General features: G+C 44.1%; 1 protein-coding gene across 2 annotated transcripts in view; it reads left to right on the top strand.

Annotated features, from left to right (window-relative positions):
* OSBP (oxysterol binding protein) overlaps positions 1-20,257 on the top strand; it is a 201,378-nt gene extending 181,121 nt beyond the window's left edge. For both annotated transcript variants that reach the window (XM_029575088.1, XM_029575087.1), the window contains exon 14: positions 19,458-20,257. In XM_029575088.1, the coding sequence (XP_029430948.1) occupies positions 19,458-19,600 (143 nt within the window). In that variant the 3' untranslated portion in view covers positions 19,601-20,257. The remainder of the gene's footprint in view (positions 1-19,457) is intronic.
* Positions 20,258-20,486: the final 229 nt, after the last annotated feature.

The following is a 20,486-nucleotide window of genomic DNA, read 5'->3' as shown; positions in this document are numbered from 1 at the left end:
TTAGATGTCTTAGGTCGATGGGTTTTCCATTGTTCTAGGCTGATTGCTCACATAGCGGCATACCAACTGTACATGACCCAGTATAATAGGAACCTCTGGAAACAAGTCCAGGAATTCTCGGAAACCCTACCACAGCAGTTTCAGGAGGGCCTGGACTCCATCCTCCAAAAGGGATTAGAGGCCAGAAAGCACGAAGTGAGGGCGGCCTCTGACGCTTTTGAAACGGTGTCAAGGATCTCAGCAGCGGGCATTAGTGCCAGACACTGGGCCTGGCTCAAGGCCTCAGACCTTCGTCCAGAGGTGCAAGAAAAATTAGCAGACCTCCCCTGTACAGGAGAAGAACCTGTTTGAGGATAAAATCCGGGACACAGTGACCCAACTCAAGGATCACCATGAGACCCTGCGTCAACTGTCCACTACCACCTCTAATGCCCCCTCAGCGACCCATAGATGTCCATATAGGGATACCAGGAAACAATTCTACAAACCACGGAGATACTATCCTTCAGCATCCTGTGCTCGTGCAGCTTGGTCCTCCCAGAGAGGCCACCCTCACCAACAAAGGGCACCTAGGGCGCAGCCAGCTCCCCAGCCTGGCCCTGCAGCTAGTTTTTGACTCGCATCCAGAGAACAGAAGCCAACCCACCCCCACCCCGCACTGTTCAACCCACCTGTGGGAGGTCGCCTACGCCACTTCACCATCAATTAGCTCCCAATCGCCACCGACCGATGGATATTGTCCATCATAGCCCACTGTTACCACCTAAATTTCCTCGCTGTTCCTCCAGACTCCCCACCCTCCTGGCTAGGAGTCTGGTCGATCATACAGCGACCCTCGAGTTACAGCTCTCAGCCCTGCTACAGTCCAGAGCTGTGGAACCGGTTCTCCGGGCTCAGTGGGGGCAAGGAATCTACTACCACTATTTTTTCATCCCAAGAAAGACAGGTGGTTTCCGTCCCATCCTCGATCTTTGAGCCTTAAACAGGTTCCTCTGCAGAGAGTGATTCAGAATGGTGTCCTTGGGCACCCTACTTCCACTTCTGCAGCAGGGGGAATGGCTCTGCTCTCTGGATCTACAAGACGCTTACGTGCGCATAGCGATTTTTCCACCTCATCGCAATTATCTGCGGTTTGTAGTTGGTCACTGTCACTTCCATTACAGGGTCCTCCCTTTCGGGCTCACCTCTGTGCCCCAGGTATTCACAAAGTGCCTGGCAGTCGCAGGAGCACAGTTGCGCCAAAACGGCGTACCTGTGTTCCCGTATCTGGACGATTGACTCATCAAGAGCTCGTCCAAAGAGGGAGTCCTTTGCTCCCTCAACTTGACCTTACAACTCCTTCAGTCACTGGGTTTCCTTGTCAACATGGGGGTAACCTGCATGGAGTGGCAGTTACTACCTTGGGCAGCTTGCTGGGCAGACTAGATGGTCCATTTTGGTCTTTTTCTGCCGTCATCACTGTTACCCGAAATCCCAATTGGCTCTGTTCCAACAACTGTCCTTCATCAGAGCAGACCTGGACACCACTGTGGCCAAGGCATTTCTCTCCAACGAATGCATCGCCAGCCTGGTCAGCTCAATCTGCCGCCGGCAGACAGCCTTTGCCCACCTGCTCCTTAAGTTGCTGGGTCATACGGCATTGTCGGTCCACATAGTAACATAGCCATGAACGCCTCCAACCTAGGCTGGGGTGCCCATGTCAACGGCCTACACACACAAGGGATGGAGTTGAGAGCCAAGGCAGCCTGCCAGATCAACTTCCTGGAACTCCGGGCGATGCGGTATGCCCTGTACACAACCAGCAAAGTCACCCTGATCCAGACGGACAACCAGGTAGCCATGTGGTACCTGAACAATCAGGGGGGTCACAGGCTCTTACTTGCTCTGCCAAGAGGTGGCGCAGATTTGGGTCTGGGTCCTGTCGCGTTCCATGCTTCTGCAAGCCACCTACCTGACAGGCACAAAGATTGTAGTTGCGGACCGCCTCAGCCAGACATTCCAGCCCCACAAATGGTCCCTGAATCCCTGTGTAGCGGACAGGATCTTCCACCTGTGGGGTCAGCCGGACATTGATCTCTTTGCATCTTTTCAGAACCACAAGGTGGACTGATTCTGCTCCCTACACGGGGACCGAAGGAGACCAGCTGTGGATGCCTTCGCCCACTCCTGGAGTGTGGGCCTACTATATGCGAACCCTCTGATTCCGCTAATGGGCAAGACTCTCGTCAAGCTACAGGAGGACCGAGACTCCATGATCCTCATAGCCCCGCATTTGCCACATCAGGTCTGGTTTCCCATTCTCCTCTCTGTCCAGGAGCCCATTCGCCTGGGCACCTCGCCCAACCTCATCACACAGGATCAGGGCAGGGTGCCCCACCTGACCCTCCAGTCCCTGCCCCTGACAGCCTGGATGTTGAAAGCCTAATACTCCGGTCCCTCGACTTTTCTGCCAATGTTTTGCAGGTCCTAGTAGCTTCGTGAAAGCCTTCCAAGTGGAAGTCATATCGGGCAAAGTGGAAAAGGTTCTTTTCGTGGTGCATGCAAGAAGGCTTTGACCCCTTCTCTTGCCCCATGCCGAGACTTCTGGACTCCCTCTGATGCCTTTCGGTGTACAGACCAGCTCAATTCGAGTACATCAAAGTGCCATTAGTGCTTACCACTGAGGGGTGGGTGACACTCCAGTCTCTGTGCAGCCCTTAGTTGGGCGCTTCATGAGAGACTTACTACATCTAAAGCCTCCACTTCATCCTCCTGTTGTGGTCTGGGACCTCAACATAGTGCTGGCTTGGCTCATATGGTCTCCGTTTGAACCCCTGCGCTTCTGCGAGTTCAAGCACCTCACTTGCAGGCCGATACAGTACAGTGTGCTCCAACGGAGCGCACTGTTAACCTGCCATTGGACTCGTGTTTTCCCTTACCCCTTATTCAGTAAGGGGCGGAAAACGCGCGTCCAACCCGCCGAATCTAATAGCGCCATCAACATGCCAATGGATGTTGATGGCCCTATTAGGTATTCGCGCGCGATTCAGAAAGTAAAATGTGCAGCCAAGCTAATTTCTTCCGGCACCGGGAAAGTGCACAGAAAAGCAGTAAAATATCATGGCGATATTAAGTCGGAGGTCCTGAAGAGTTAAAAAAAAGTTAAATAAATAAATAAATAAATAAAAAATTTTGAAGTCGGCCGGCGGCTGTCGGGTCGAAAACAAGACGCTCAATTTTGCCGGCGTCCGGTTTCCGAGCCCGTGGCTGTCAGCGGGCTCAAGAACCGATGCCAGCAAAATTGAGCGTCGGCTGTCAAACCCGCTGACAACCGCCTCTCCTGTCAAAAAGGAGGCGCTAAGGATGTGCTGGTGGCCCTAGTGCCTCCTTTTGCCCGTTTCTACCACCGGGCCTCATTTGAATACTGTATTGCGCGCGCTGGGAGAGTGGACGTTCGCCCGCTCTCCAGCGGACTTTATTGAATCGGCCTGTTGGAAAGACCTCTTTATCGTGGCGGTTACTTCTGCTCGCAGGGTCAGTGAGCTGCAGGGCCCTAGTGACCTTTCTGCCTTACACGTGGTTCTTCCATGACAGGGTGGTACTGCGCACTCACCCTACGTTCCTGCCTAAGATAGTGACTGACTTCCACCTAAATCAGTCCATTGTGTTGTCCACTTTTTCCCCGAAACTACACTCACACCCAGGTGAGCAGGCTCTGCATACCTTGGATTGCAAGCATTCTCTTGCCTTTTATTTAGAGCGCACCACAGCCCACAGGCAGTCCATCCAACTCTTTGTCTCCTTTGACAAAAATAGACTGGGAGTTGCGGTGGGCAAGCAGACACACTCCAATTGGTTGGCGGACTGTATTGTCTTTTGCTGCCAGCAAGCAGGCCTTCCACTCGAGGGCTGAATGAGAGCGCACTCAGTGAAGGGCCATGGCAGTGTCAGTGGTGCACTTCCGGGCAATCCCTATTGCTGAAATTTGCAAGGCCACGACATGGAGTTCTCCCAAGACAAGCAGGATGGTAGTCCTCGCATGTGGGTGATGTCACTGGACGGAGCCCTATCACGGAAAACTTTTCTGTCAAAGTTTCTAGAACTTTTGACTGGCACACTGAGCATGCCCAGCATGCCATAATCCCTGTAACCACAGGGGTCTCCCTTCAGTCTCTCTTTTTTCCGCACTGCAGTTTGCCTCGCGGTTAGGAGCTCTGTGAGAACTCGCTCACAAAATTTTCCTCACAGAAAAAACTTGAAGATTACTTCATTAAAAGGTTCCCTCATAGGATCTCCCATCGCGAATATTGTTTTTCATCGCTCGGTGAATAAAGTTTCACTGTTTCCAGTCGGTTTCTGCCCCTATTTTTTGTTGGTGTCTGCAGGCCATCGACCGTTTTTGTGCCTCATCTTCTGCCATCATGGCAACAGGTTTCAGAAAACGTCCAGAGTGCCCCCGTACCATGTCGATTACCGACCCACATGATGTCTGTATTCTGTGCCTCGGCTCATCACACGACATTTCTCACTGCCCAAGTTGTGCCCAGGTGACTCCGAAGGGTAGGCAGGCTCGTCTCAACAAGATGGACACCCTGTTTAAAATCAAGTTGACTCCATCGACGTCCACCCAATCGTCACCGGCAGGAGCATCAAAGAAATTAGTCATCAAACCTCGCCGGGAGCACCAGGGCAGCGGTGACCGTCCTTCACCGACTCCATCTAAGGCATCCGCATAGTCTTCCTCGGTGCCGGAGAAAGACCGGACCAAACACCGAAGGAAGCACCGGCATCGACACGAGTCTACTCCCGGTGCCGGCACACAACACCGCATCTGCTTCGATGGCTATCGAGCTGATTGCGAAGAGGACTCAGATAGAGAAGCCTTTAACCCCCTCTCCACCTGAGAAACCAAGGCGATCCCCACCGATATCAGTGCCGGGTACTGAGCCCCCACAAGCCTCTGTGGAGGTGCCAGTAGAGCCTAGCCTGCCTCCCCCTGTAGCTGCGATATCTACACCAGCTTTCAGGGAGAAACTGGCCGGTTTCATCCGCCAGGCAATGCTCGATGCTGTCCGAGACTTACTGCCATCGATGCCGGCTCCCGAACCAACACCGGAGCCATCGATGCTTACACCGATGCTAACCAGACTGGATAAACTCATCGGTGCCCTTCCGACAAACCCGGGCCACCAATGCCAAAGTAACCCGCAAAGTCTCGCAAAGCCCCGATTCCCATTCCGGGATCCTCAGAAGACAAAGGCACGGACTCCAGTTCTCTTTCAACACTGATTCCACCGATGCTGGAACCGATGCCTGGTCCATCAGGGCTCTCGGGACAGAGAGGCCATTCCCCTCGATGCCTTTGGTGCCGCCGAAACCTACATCAGTGCCACCGCATCTTCCATCGAGGCCATCGAAGGATCCATCGGTGCCAACACGTCTTACAGTACCAACCTTCTTCCCTCACTCAGGATCTCGACTAGAGACCTTTTCTGATACATGGGAACATGTTGACACCGACACATTCATGGAGGACATCTTACCGGAACCATCTCCTCCGGAAGAAAGGAGAAAATCTCCCCCAAAAGATCTCTCCTTTGCTAATTTTGTAAGGGAGATGTCAGAGACACACGCCATAAAACTGTGGAAGTTCTCCTATTTGTTGATGCTCCGAAAGAAGTTATGGCTATCCCTGTCCACGAAGTGCTAGTGGATCTCCAACATCTTCTCTGGTAACATCCTTGCGCAGTCCAGCCAGTGAATAAGAGGACAGATGCAACTTATCTGGTTCATCATATTCCTGGATTCCAAAAACCACAACTACCCCAATCAGTCGGTGGTAGTTGAGACCACACAGAAGAAGGCCTGGCAAAGATCAAAAATTCCTTGATATTTTGGGTCGCAAGATGTTCCAGGGCTCTATGCTAGTGTCACGCATAGCTACATACCAACTTTACATGATACAGTATCAAAGGAATCTCTGGAAGCAGGTTCAGGGAATAGCCGACTCTCTTCCTCAACAACAGCAAGATATCGTCAACGCCATCTTACAGAAAGGCCTTGAGGCTGGGAAACATATGAGGTTCATGCTGCTTACGACTCCTTTGAAACAGCTTCTCGCATGTCGGCAACGGGAATCAGCGCCAGGAGGTGGGCCTGGCTGAAAGCATCTGACTTGAGACTTGAAGTCCAAGACAAACTTGCTGATTTGCCATGTATCGGTGAAAACCTATTCGGAGACAAGCTACAAGATGCAGTGGCTCAACTAAAAGACCTTAATGAGACCCTGTGGCAATTATTCACAGTTTCTACCAAGGCCCCTTCCTCTGCAAGAAGATCCAACAGAAGGGACCCTAGAAAACCATTTTATCAACCATGTAGATACTACCCACCTACTTCTCACGTGAGGCCAACCAGGCCATCTCAGAGAGCACATCCTCGACAGCCCAAGACATCCAGGCCTCAGCCACCACCGCAAACAGGCCAAGCCTCTGGCTTTTGAGACCTATCCAGAGAACAGTAGAGGAAGACCAGAAGGCTCATCTGCATACAGCTCCCAGCAACCCCGAGAGAGGAGTCCAGAGGTTAACTGCAAGTGATCCAGCCCCAGCTTCCAGAGACTCCGCACCCTTTGCAGTAGAGGAGGACCGGAATCTCAAACCCTTCCATTAACTGAGTGAAGATTAATTTAACGGTGGTTAAAGAGGATTGGTAAGTACAGCTTTCAGAAATTTTTGGGCTTATAAAAGTTTGGTGAAAAGTGAAATTAAGGGATATATTCTTTAGAGTTTGTGTGTGTCTGAGTTAATAAGCAAGCCAGAGATAGTTAATCCTGGTGTCTCTTTCCCACCCACTCAACCCTTGATTTTTAGGCATGAATTACTTTCTCTTTAAAAATCAATCAGGGTCTTATCTAAATCATACTATTGTATCAGCCCTTATTGAAAGTTTAATCATCCCCTTGTAGGACGCTAGCTGATTAATTAGTAAATTCACCTGTAAATTTAAAGTACTCTCATTCCATCTCCCTTAGTATCCTAAACTTAACTAGGAACTCAATAAAACTAAGATGAAGGCAGCAGTCCAGCAGCAAGAGGGGGGGCTTTCCAGTCCTTTTGCATCGAGTGTCACATGTATGATTTTTTACCCACCGGTGAGAGATTGTATGTGTGCACTCGGTGCGAAGAGCTCCTGGCTCTCAGGGAATGAGTCCGAACTCTGGAGGATAGAGTAGCAGACTTGGAGTTGCTGAGGCAGACAGAGAGGTACATTGATGAGACCTTCAGGGACATAGTAGCCAAGTCCCAAATCCAATCTGGCAGCCCCAGTGCTGCCTTGGATCAGAAAGGTCTCCCAGTAGGAGAACATCACCCCGGTATAGCAGGAAGTGATCCTGTAGCAAGGATCTGCTCTTCAGATGATGTATTGTCCTCTCGCACTGAGGACAAGTCTCCCAGGGCTACTGCCCAGGAGGGAAGGGTTAGGCCAGTCATCATAGTTGATGATTCGATTATTAGAAATGTAGATAGCAGGGTGGCTGGTGGATGTGAGGACCGCCTGGTAACATGCTTGCCTGGTGCGAAGGGTGCAGACCTCATGCATCACCTAGATAGGATTATAGACAATGCTGGGGAGGAGCCAGTTGTCGTGGTACAGGTGGGCACCAACGACATAGGAAAATGTGATAGGTTTAGCCAAATTTAGGATTTTAGGTAGGAAGCTGAAATCCAGAACTTCCAGGGTGGCATTCTCTGAAATGCTTCCTGTTCCACGTGCAGGTCCCCAGAGGCAGGCAGAGCTCCAGAGTTTCAATGCGTGGCTGAGACAATGGTGTAGGGAAGAGGGATTCAGCTTTGTAAGGAACTGGGGAAACTTTTGGGGAAAGGGGAGACTTTTCTGAAAGGATGGGCTCCACCTTAACCAAAGTGGAACCAAGCTGCTGGCACTAACTTTCAAAAAGGAGATAGAGCAACTTTTAAACTAGAACAAGCGGGAAAGCCGACAGTCACTCAGCAGTGCATGGTTCGGAGAAATGTATCCTTGAAGGATACTAATGAAACTGGAGAGTTAGGGCATCCCAGCAGAGAGGTTCCATTAAAAGCAAACATAGTCCATGTGCCTATAAGTAAAAAATCACCGAAGCTAATGATTTCCGTATTATCCCTAACAACTGAAAAACAGCTTGTTAATACAAACAAAAAACACACTTTCAAATATCTGTATGCCAATGCCAGAAGTCTAAGAAGGAAGATGGGAGAGTTAGAGTGTATAGCAGCAAATGATGAGATTGACATAATTGGCATCACAGAGACTTGATAGACGGAGGATAACCAATGGGACAGTGCTATACCAGGGTACAAATTATATCGCAATGATAGGGAGGATCAACTTGGTGTGGGTGTGGCACTTTATGTCCGGGAGGGTATAGAGTCCAACAGGATAAAGATCATACAAGAGACTAAATGCTCAGTAGAATCTATATGGGTAGAAATCCCATTTGTTTGGGTAAGAGTATAGTGATAGGGGTATACTACCATCCACCTGGACAAAATGGTCAGACAGATGATGAAATGCTAAGAGAAATCAGGGAAGCTACCCAGTTTGGCAGTGCAATAATAATGGGAGATTTCAGTAACCCAATATTGACTGGGTAAATGTAACATCAGGACTTGCTAGAGACATAAAATTCCTGGATGTAATAAATGATTGCTTCATGGAGCAATTGGTTCAGGAACCAACAAGAGAGGGAACTATTTTAGATTTAATTCTTAGTGGAATGCAGGATTTGGTGAGAGAGGTAACGGTGGTGGGGCCACTTGGCAACAGTGATCATAACACTGTGGATCCATCAAGTCTAGAGGACGTGAATAAAGAGAATAATGCTGAACAAGCAACAGCCCTCAAGATAGAAGGGCTCAGAATAGAAGAACAGGAAGCCACTGCTGCCACAGCCGCCGCCACCGCCGAAGTGCGCAGAAAGGCTGAGCTAGAGATCGCCTCAGACCTGATGCAGTAAGAGGGAGAAACAGCAGCCCTTGAAGCCCTAATTAAAGGTCTTGTTGTGGGGGGGAGTTGTCACAGCCACAAAAAGTAGCAGACGCAGGGATCAACAACCGGGGCCCGCAAGCCCAATGGTGGAAGGAGGCGGCAGAACACTGCACGGAGCGGCAGTAGCCACAGAGGCATTCATGGAGCGGGATGTCAGTGGTCGGTGTTCCACCTTCACGGAGAGGAAGGATGGAGTGGCATTCACGGAGCGGGATGCCAATGGTATACCACCTTCACGGAGCGGAAGGATGGAGGGCTACCATCTCCCAAATAATAAAAAAAAAACAAACCAGGGGTGGGTAAGAGTATGTAAAATTACCGGTGAGGTCATAGGCTATAGGTATTGCCAATTACTAGGCTTGTTCAATATTTGTTAATGTGGCTCGCGGAAATGGGGGCTACTACCTGGAGATAATATCCTTGTTCAGTGTACATACACAAGGTTGTGACTCCATCATTGCTCTGGGCTTCAACAGCAAGAGGTAATGTGGAAGAAAAATTAAAAAAAAAAAAAAACAACCCAATTTGTATTCACAGGGAAGCGAGGTGTAGCTGGGCAGATACTTTACTTTCAATGCATGTCCAGTGTAGCTCTCTGCTTCAACGGCAGGGGGAATGAGGAAGGGAGGATCTGTATGTGGATTGCATAGTCTGGGTGGACAGGGGCAGGGGTGTGGCCTGCTTATTGCGGTGGTTACTACCCCTAATTGAGCCGGCTGCTCTCTACATTGATAGTGGGGAGGAGGGGAAATAGAACTAGAGAGTACTTAAAGCCAAGCATAACAAGTATGAGAGAGAGAGGAAAGGAAAAAAAGAAAATACATGGCTTGCTGGGCAGACTGGATGGGCCGTTTGGTCTTCTTCTGCCGTCATTTCTATGTTTCTATATAACATGATCAAATTTAAACTAATAACTGGAAGGGGGGGACAATAAGAAAATCTGCAGCTCTATCACTAAACTTTCAAAAGGGAAACTGATAAAATGAGGAAAATAGAATAAAAACTGAAAGATGCAGCTGCAAAGGTTAAAAGTGTTCAACAGGCATGGATTGTTTAAAAATACAATCCTAGATGCGCAGTCCATATGTATTCCACACATTGAGAAAGGTGGAAGGAAGGCAAAACGATTACCGTCATGGTTAAAAGGTGAGGTGAAAGACTATTTTAGCCAAAAAAAATCTTTCAAAATTTGGATGAAGGATCCATCTGAAGAAAATAGGATAAAGCATAAGCATTGTCAAGTTAAGTGTAAAACATTGATAAGCAGGTGAAGAGAGAATTTGAAATGAAGTTGGTCGTAGAGGCAAAAACTCATAATAAAAACTTTTTAAAATATCCGAAGCAAGAAACCTGTGAGGGAGTCGGTTGGACCCGTTAGATGACCGAGGGGTTAAAGGGCTTTTAGGGAAGATAAGGCCGTTGCAGAAAGAGTAAATGAATTCTTTGCTTCTGTGTTTACTGAGGATGTTGGGGAGACACCAGTTCCGAAGATCCCATGCTACTGATGCAATTAATAGCAGTGGCTATTCCCTAAGTAAACTTGACTAACAGCCGTTAATGTACCTCTCCTTAAAGAACTTATCCAAACCTGCTGAATTTGTAGTTCAGGCTGATCTGAAGTGGTGTTAGTATTTAGAATTTTGAGGTGTTCTCTTAAGATGTCCTTAGTGATTGCGGACACATTTCTACATGGAAATCATGTTGTAAGGGTAAAAGGGGGTTGATTCGGGTTTTATAAGGTGGCCCAGGTCAAGTAGTGGTCTGACTAGGAGATAGAGACCACCAATAAAGAGGACGAATTTAGTTTTATATTGGAAGAATGGAAAATTAGTTTGAGAGAGTGTCTGTGTTTGAGTAGGGACCTTGATTAAACCAAGGTCATCCATGTTGCACTGGAAGGTTTAAGCATAACTTTTAAGGGGGGCCTCTGCATAATAATTGAAGTTTCCTAGAACTAGCAGGTTGTGGGATGTGGTCACAGCATCGCATATGAATTCAGATAATTTGAGGAAGGAATCGGAATGGTTTTCTGGAGAATGATAGATTTGCACGAGTTTTGGGCCTTCATTGTCTTGAAATTTAATTGTTAATGAGTTAATTTGCCTTTTGTTTGGAGGGTACTAGATCAAGAGCTAGTGTACCTTGAAAATGATTTCAACTTCTCCACCTCTTCCTGTGTAATGGAGTGTGTGGTGGATAAGGTATCCGGGCAGGCATAGTTACGTGCGTGAGAGAGATGGTATCGCCTTTTCCAATCCATGTCTCTAAAAGGCATAGCAAGTGGAGGTTGAATTCTTCAATGAGGACTAAAAATGACAGGATTTGGGTGTGGCACCTTATAGACTAACCAATTTATTGAAGCATGAGCTTTTGAGAACAGTGTTCACTTCATCAGATGCATGAAATGATGTACAGGAGATGGGTAAAATATATACAGAAAAAAGAGAAGGCATTGGATTAGGCAGGACATGATATGGAGAGAGTGTTAATAGCATTATATTGTAGCCTACTGACAACTGAGGTGTGAAAGACAAAATGATCAGCTAATAGTTGCAGTGAGTCATGAAGCCATTGTCTCTGTTCAGACCTAGGGTGATAATGTTTATTGATGAATTCCAATTCAGCACTTTCACACTAGTGTTCCTTTGAAGTTTTTATGTATGTGTGTATATATATATTTATTTATTTTATTTTAAATGTTTTCTATACCATCACTAAGTTAAATACCATCGCAACGGTTTACATGTTGGCACATAAATTAAGGTGATTGAGTGCGTACTATAGTACATTCTAACAGGTGCCGCAAAAGGTTTGGTTACAATATATCAAAAGAATAAGTAATCAATTGAAAAGTGAAGTAGGTTATGTCCAGGTGTGCCTTTATGGTACTAATCACTGATAAAATTCTTATTCTCTGTATTTTACAATTATGTTTGTGGTGATTTAGCGTTGCACATTTTGAGAGTAGTGCAGTGTGTTGGTGCTCTTCTGCCTCTTCCTGTATTTTATTTTTTTTTCCTATTCTCCAGTCTCTTTATAGTATGCTTGTTTAAAAAGCCTTGTAGAAATATGGCAATCTTAAGGTCAGATAGAGGTGGTAAATAGGTAATGAATGTTCACCGTATGTGGACCGGAGAGGTGAAATGCAGTGCCCTTCTAGGTAAGAATGTAATCTTTTTGTCATATATGCTGTAATGGGGGTTTATCTTAATGGGAGTTGTATTGTTTTATGGTTAGGAATGGTTGTTACATTGATTATAATTTTATTTATGTTTCTTTTGTGAATCGCTCTGACCAGATCTAGTATCTGTTGTGCGGTCTATAAGAAACAAATAAAATTATTAATACAAATTACATCTATTGGGTCTTTATATCCTCACCATGGATATGTCCAACCTGGGTTGGGGAGCCTATATAGAGGGACTGTGCACACAAGGTCTCTGGTCTGCTCAGGAAAAACTTCATCAGATAAACATTCTGGAGCTGAAGGTGTGCTCTAAAGGCTTTCAGAGATTGGTTAGTTAACACGGTTGTTCTGGTCTAAATGGAAACCAAGTTGTGATGTTCTACATCAACCAGGAGGGAGGTTCAGGATCATTCCTCCTTTGTCAAGAGACTGTCCAGTTGTGGGATTGGGCCATCTCCCAAGTGATGGTTCTCAGGGCCTCATATCTAGCAGGTGTGGAGAATGTCATGGCAAACAGGTTAAATCAGATTCTGGAACAATACAAATGGTCCCTGGATTGGAGGATAGCAAACTAGATATTCCGTGAATAGGGTACTCCTGTGGTGAATCTGTTTGCTTCCCTTCAGAATGGGAAGGTTATATTCTTCTGTTCTAGGAAAAGGGTACAGGGGAAATAGGCTTTGGATGTAATTGTCCTAAATTGGAGCCAAGGGCCAGCTATACTTATATCCTCCATACCACTGATTGCAAAGACTCTGTTGAAGCTGATAGAAGATTGGAGGTCCAGGATTTTATTTATTTATTTAGTTGAAAGTTTCTTGTATACCGTTTATACATAATATGGTGTAAACTGTTTACAAACTAAAATCACATACATAATTAAAAAGTGCAAGCATAAAAATGGGAATAAAAATAAAAACAGTAATAAAACAACCAATCGAGTTAGGGTAGAAGTCAACAAAACAGTGCAAAGTAAACATAACATAATAACATGAATATGGGAAATTGGTGGTCTTAATTAAAGAGTATTGTAGGGCATGTAAGTGACACTGGAGTTGATAGGGTTGGAGAGTTGTACATAACCAAATAGCTGATGGATTGTGAATCAGGTTGAATATTAAAGTTAAGGTTTTATAATGGATTTGTTGTTTAATGGGTAGCCAATGAAGATTTAGCAGAACTGGGGATACGTGATCTTTTAGTCTAGTACAAGTTAGAAGTTGAGCAGCAGAATTTTGAATGAGTAGGAGAGGACAGTGTATTGATTCTGGGAGGCCATTGTATAGTGAATTATAGTAATCTAATTCTGAAATAAGTGCTTGAAGGACAAGTCTGAAATCATCTTGGAATAATAAAGGCTTAAGTCTTTTTGAGAGGTTGAGTTTGTAGAATGGAGTTTTTGTTAGGTTTGATAATTTTAAGTTATATGATAACACCTAAATTACATGCTTGAGTAACGATTGGAATGGAGTGTGAATTAAATGTGAAGGAGATGAACATGAAGAGTTTGGAATGGTAGATATATTAATTCTGTTTTGCATCATTAAATTTTAATCTGCTGTGTGAAAGCCAGGTTTTTATTGTATTCAGGTAGATAGTGATTATGGAGAAGGTATGCGCCTAGGAAGAAGTATATGGGATAAGTAGTTGTATGTCATCGGCATAGATTTTTAAATCTATGTTTAGACCTGATAGTATGTGACATAACGGAAGGAGGTAAATGTTAAAAAGCATGGTAGATAAAGCGGAGCTTTGCGGTACTCCAGTTGTGGTTGTGTTCCAGTCCAAGTGATGGGAATTCAGATTTATTTGCTGAGAACAATTAGTTATGAACGAGGTGAACCAGTTAAGTATAGTGCCTTGAATTCTGATGAACTGTAGGCTGGAGAGAAGTAGTTTGTGTTTCAGAAAATCAAATGCTGCAGTGAGATCTAGGAGAATAATGATGAAGTCATTATTTGCATCGAAACCATGGATGATTGTGTCAAATGAATTAAATAATGTTTCGGTACTGTGTCCCTTTCAAAATCCATTTTGATTTGTATGTAATATGTTATTGTTTATGTATTCAGTGAGTTGAAATAATACAGTTGATTCGATTATTTAGGCTAATGAGCTTAAGATTTGTAGGGTCATATGGATCTGGTATGTTTTTCTTAGGTATCTGAGTTATTGATGTTTTTTTAAGGATATCTGGAAAAGTTCTAGTGGTAAGTGATATATTTGCTATCTGTGCTAGAACTGGGGAGAGATTTTCATAACTCCTTTCAGTCGAGACAGATTTGATGCCCACTTCTCAGGGAAATGTCCATCAGATTGAGGAATTCCCCAGATTTCATCATGCAGGTTTAAGGCAGGTTGCTTCATCTCATCATCAGGTCCTTAGCTCTTACTGCCTGGATGTTGAGAGGCTGACCTTGCAACCTCTTGATTTGTCTCCTATTCTTTTCGCTTCAAGAAAGGATTCCGTTAGAAGATCTTATGGGCTGAAATGGGCAAAGTTTGCCTTATGGGTGTGAACAAAAGGCGATATCTCCAGCGCAACACAAAAACGGCTTGATTACCTTCTTCATTTATCAGAGTCTGGATCTCATGACCAACTGTGAAACAGTTAACTTCACTGCAGTTGGTTCATATCACCAACATGTAGAAGGTAGACCTATCTCTGTAAAACCTTTGCTTGTCTGGTCCATGTAAAGCTTGCTTCATTTTTAGCTCCCATCAGTCCTCCCTCTGTGTCCTGGGATTTGAACGTGGTTCTATCCCACCTGATGAAAGCTCCCTTTGAGCCACTGTGCTCTTGTGACCTGACATACCTGACATGAAAGGTTGTATTTTTGGCAGGCAGAGTCAGTGAGCTCCAGGCTCTAGTAACTTATCTGCTTTATACAGAACTTCATAATGAGAGAGTATTTCTGTATACCCATTCAAAGTTCCTGCCTAAAATGGTATCTGAATTCCATCAGCTGTCAATGTCAAACGAGCCGGACGTGCAAACAGAGATCACGTACTGCGCCAAGAGTCTTAACCATGGGAGCGCATTGACCACTACTATCTGAGTATTTATAACAGCCAAGATTCATGTGCATGTTCCATGCTAATAAGTGATTCCCTGATGAAGAATTTTGATTCGAAACATTGCACACTCACAGCATGAAGACTTCTTTACAATCTTGGCGCCAAAACAGTGAGCATAACACAATCTGGTAAAACACACTTTTGGATACCAGCATCTTTCTCCTGACTCATATGATAGCTTTAATAGTCAGCACAGCATCATATCTTCTGGGGTAACTGATGATTACAACCTTGTCTGACATCCACAGCTGTGGAGTCAGATTTTCAGTAGCCATATAGGCATCAAAATAGCCTATATTAGGCACTATGTGAGGTTTCCCCCAGTTGTCACTATACAATCTTCAGGCATATTTGGGCTAGACTTTGCATATATATTGATTTTTTATAAGTGTCTAGTATCGTTGGATCTGTATTTCTGTAGATTTTAATATAGCCATATGGTGGGTTAATATCAATTTTCTTTCGAGTTAGGTTGACTTCTTTTTGGCTGATTATTAGTAAGCCACCGCCTTTTTTTTCTAGGAATATGGAATAGATTGTCATTTGGATGAGATATTGGTTTAAAAGCACAATGTATTTGTCATTTAGCCAAGTTTCAGTAATACAGAATATTGATGGTTGTAGGTCATTAATAATGTCATTGATTAATGGGATTTTTTTTTTAGATGGATTGAGCATTAAGGAGTAGGAGGGTGAGCAGGAGCCTGTTTTGAAGTATTGGTGAGTGTTGAATGATGGGAGGAGTGGAGGGATGATAGTATTGGTAAAAATGTTTGGTTTTTGTTGTTCATATTGGTGAGATGATCGATTGAAGGTAAAGGATAATATTTTCAACTATTAGAGATGGGAGGTTGAAGGTGAAGTGGCAGGGTCTGTAGAAAGAGGTGTCTGTAGTTGATACCAATGGCAGGAAGATTTGAAAAGTAGATATGCTTTTAAGGTTTTTATTGAAGGCAGACATTTTGAACAGAGATGTGATTTCTTCAGAAGGTGAGGATTTGAGTAGTTGTCTTTTGGAAGGGGTTTGAAAAATAAGAGAGAATGTATTGTAGTTTAAATCTTCTTCAAATTTAGGCGTGCACGAAGGGGCGCACAAAGGGGCAAGCTCCTTCGTGCACGCGCCCCTCGGCGCAAGCATCTTTGGAGTCGCCGCTGTTCATTTATTTATTTATTTATTTATTTATTTATTGTTTTTTGTTATACCGAGTTTCATGATAGGCATCACATCAACCCAGTTTACAAATAACAAGGAGTGTAAAGCATAACGTAACGTAAAAAACAATATTTTCAATAAGAACCTTGAACTTTAAATACAGTGAATCAGAAAAAGGGAGAGGGAAAGTTACAAAAAACAAGGAAAATAAACTTGGGATGGAAGGGGAGAAATTGAACAGCACAATATTTACATTTGTAGCTGGAGCATTATGTGTTGGCAGTAGGCGGCGCTGTCCCTCCCATTGGTGCTGGACTCCTCCCTCGGGTAGGGTGTGGGGAGAGAGCTCCACTCACTGGGTGCAGGCAGAAGCAGAGATTGCTGTCCTGGAGGAGATCCTGTCTGGTCGGGTGAAGAGAAAGCTGTAACAGGGAGCTTTTCAGGAGCTGCTTTTATTAGGAGCTGCTTTTTGTTTTTTTCCTTCGGCGTCGCTGCTGTTCATTTGTAGCTGGAGCGATGCGGGAAGTAGGCAGGCTGTCCCTCCCATTGGTGCTGCACTCCTCCCTTAGGTGGGGTGGGAGAGAGCTCCACTCACTGGGTGCAGGCAGAAGCAGAGATTGTATGACCTTGGAATCTTTGTGGATAATAAATTGAAATCATCATGTTAGTGTATGGCGGTGGTGGTCAAAAAAGCAAATAAAATATTAGGAATGATGTGAAAAGGAATGGAGAAGAAAACAGAAAATATCGTATTGCCTCTGTTCGACCGCACCTTGAGTATTGTGTGCATTTGATTACCCCATTTCAAAAAAGTCATAGTGGAACTTGAAACGATGCTGAGGAGGGCAACAAAAGTGATAAAGTGGATGGATGGGCTCTCATGATGAGAGGTCATGCAGCCTAGGGCTCTTCAGCTTGGAAAAGAGATGGCCGAGAAGAGACATGATTGAAGTTTATAAAATCATGAGTGGAGTGAAACTGGTAAATAAAGGATTATTTATTTAAAAATATTTATTAAACACCTGACTGATAAAAACCTTTCTAGGCGATGTACAACATATAATAAAACATCTCAACCACGTTACAAAATTAAATAATTACATACCTGCATAATACATTTCCAACTCAGACAGGCATGTTTCCCATTAACCATGCTCTTAACATTTTTTGAAATTTTAGAAGCTCTTTCTTCCCTTAAATTTAATGGGCGATCATTCCATAACTTTGGAACAGATAAAGAAAAAGATTTATTCCATAAACGCCCATGTCGCAAGGCCTTAACTGCAGAAAATTGTAAGAGCTGTTTCTTTGTTAAACAGGGATTTCTACCTGATTTATGCCATTGTAAATGATTTTCCATCTGTTTTGCCCCAATGCCTTGTAAACTCTTAAAGGCCATTGTCAAGATTTTAAATTTACATGTCTGTGACTAGAAGCCAGTGGAGTTCCAGCAGCAATGGACCTGCTGGGGTCCTCCTTGGGCTTCCAGTCTCATAGTCATGTTTTGAATCACCTGCAATATTCTGCATAGATTTTAAAGGAAATTCCAGAAATAACGTATTGCATTAGTTGATATGTGAGAGTATCCGTGCATATGCTATACATTTACCCTTTCAAAAACACTAAAACAGAGGGACATGCCTTGAAACAGCCAACAGATTTAAAGCAAATCATAGAAAGTACTTTTTCACGCGGCGCACATTCAAGCTGTGGCATCTTTGGAAGTGGACGTGGTCAAGCAACCAGCATAGCAAGGTTTAAAAGCAGTTTGTACAAGTCCCTGGAGGAAAAGTCCATAGCACATTATTAGCCAGATAGACTAAAAGCTATTGCTATTCTTGGATGTGAGTAACAGGAAATTGATCTACTTTATGGGATCTGCCAAGTGCTTGTGACCTGAATTGGCCACTGTTGGAGACTGGATGCTGAGCTCGATTGATCTTAGGCTGACCCAGCACAGCATTTCTTATGTTTTGTGCAGGTTACCCCCTGCCAACAAGAAATGTCTGTTCATTGTGATCTGTTGTGATAAGGTGAAGAAGGTGAGAAACTAGGATAAAATATTGAGAGTGCTGTGCCTTCAATCCAATGTTGGTTTCATATTCAGATCCTGAGATCCAGTGTTGAGAAACACCTCATCGCATCATTCAGGCATGAGACCCCCATTTATGATGAATTTTTCAGAAAATCATTAGTATATTAATAATCATTAGTTCAATTCTGGTATAAATTTTGAGCTCCTCTTACAGCAGTAGTCCTGTATTTTATTTATTTATTTATTTTTTGTTTTTATATACCGGAAGTTCCTGTATAAAATACACATCACTCCGGTTCACAGATAACAGAGGTAACTACCGCCGGGTGGCGGTTTACATGTAACATATCGAACAGTTGATCTATAATAGAGTAGAGTAGAAAACAAACTAAGTTCAACTCAGAATACCTAAATAGAGGCAAAATAATAAATACGGCAAGTAAACATTACATAGATGCTATAGTATCTATAGTACAGGGTTGTTTGTCTCTTCTTATTCTTAGCTCTCTGGGAATGCTTGAAGGAAGAGCCAAGTCTTGAGTTTCACTTTGAAAGTGGTGTGGCATGTCTCAAGGCAGAGGTCTGGTGGTAGAGAATTCCAGAGAGACGGGCCCGCTGTGGATAGGGCGCGTTTTCTTAGGGAGGATTTTGCAGGTTGGGTGATCAATCTGTTTTGGTATGCTTTTCTGGTCGGCTTTTTAGAAGTGTGTAGTTGAAGCTGGAAGGTTAAATTGAGTGGGGAGATGTTATGTAGGGCCTTATGAATCATCATGCTGCTTTTGAACTGTATCCTGAATTTAATGGGAAGCCAATGTAGGTGCTGGAGGATCGGGGTGATGTGGTCTTTTTTTTTGGTGTTGGTGAGAATTCTTGCTGTGGCGTTCAGGATGATTATGCATTAGACTTGTAAATGCTGTTGTCATGGTTGAATAAACACAAGAGTGTCTCCCTTCTCTGTTTTCTTCTGCTTTGCTCAGGAACAGTTTCAGACCCATACAGGGCTTTGTGGTTCGAGAAGAAGATTGATCCTGTAACCAAGGAAATGACCCACACCTACAAGGGGGGCTACTGGGAAAATAAAGAGAGACAGGACTGGAGCGCCTGCCCAAAAATCTTCTGACATTGGGTCGATGAGGACAGACAGCTGCAGGAAAGCAAGCCTTGACATCTGACCTCTTTGCCTACCACTCCAGGCTTTTTCTCCAACCAATCAATTGTGTCTAAATCCAATTGTCAGTGATGAGATAGGCTGTGATGATTGGCTGGCTTGCCTTATCCGTTTTAATGCTAAAGTTGATTTATTAGGGCTCTCTCTTTCTCTCTAAGAATGTATATATATGTGTGTGTGTGTGTGTGTGTGTGTGTGTGTGTATATATATATATATATATATATATATATGTGTGTGTGTGTATATATATATATATATATAAATGGAATTTTTCTGAGTAATCAGTGATTGCAAGAGATTCTGTGAAACCTGATGAATTACACTTGGTGAATGGAAAGGGAAAGCAAAGCTTTACTAGTATATGTATGTGGCTGGGACAGAGCAGGACAAGATGCTCCTTCACAACCCCTTCAACATGAGAGACTAGGAGAAAAAAAAGATAGAAATTTATGCCAATCAAACATAGTGGAACTGAAACAGTGCAGGAATGGTTGGACCCTCCTGTAACAGCCTTACAGTGAAGGCAATGAGTATAGAAAAAGATTCAGGGAATATACATTAAAAAGCTATGACAGTGCAGGATATGATCACACTTTTCAATAAATAAATTAAAAAAGAAAATATTGTTTGTATAAAATGAGTGTCTGTTGCAGAGTTGCATTTGTCACTTACAGGATTAAGGAACAGACAATGTTTTGGGAGTGTGTTGCTGAACATAAGAGAGATTTTAGTGTTTGAAGAAGTGAAGGAGGTAAAGACTTGGGGAGAGTTTGAGCCTCAGATATAAGATTCTTTTAATCATGTACTTTGTTCTCCCTGTCTCATTTATTGTATCAC

The sequence above is a fragment of the Rhinatrema bivittatum genome, chromosome 13, assembly GCF_901001135.1.
Source record: "Rhinatrema bivittatum chromosome 13, aRhiBiv1.1, whole genome shotgun sequence".
Taxonomy (NCBI): Eukaryota; Metazoa; Chordata; class Amphibia; order Gymnophiona; family Rhinatrematidae; genus Rhinatrema; species Rhinatrema bivittatum.
This window is presented reverse-complemented; position numbering and strand designations above follow the sequence as displayed.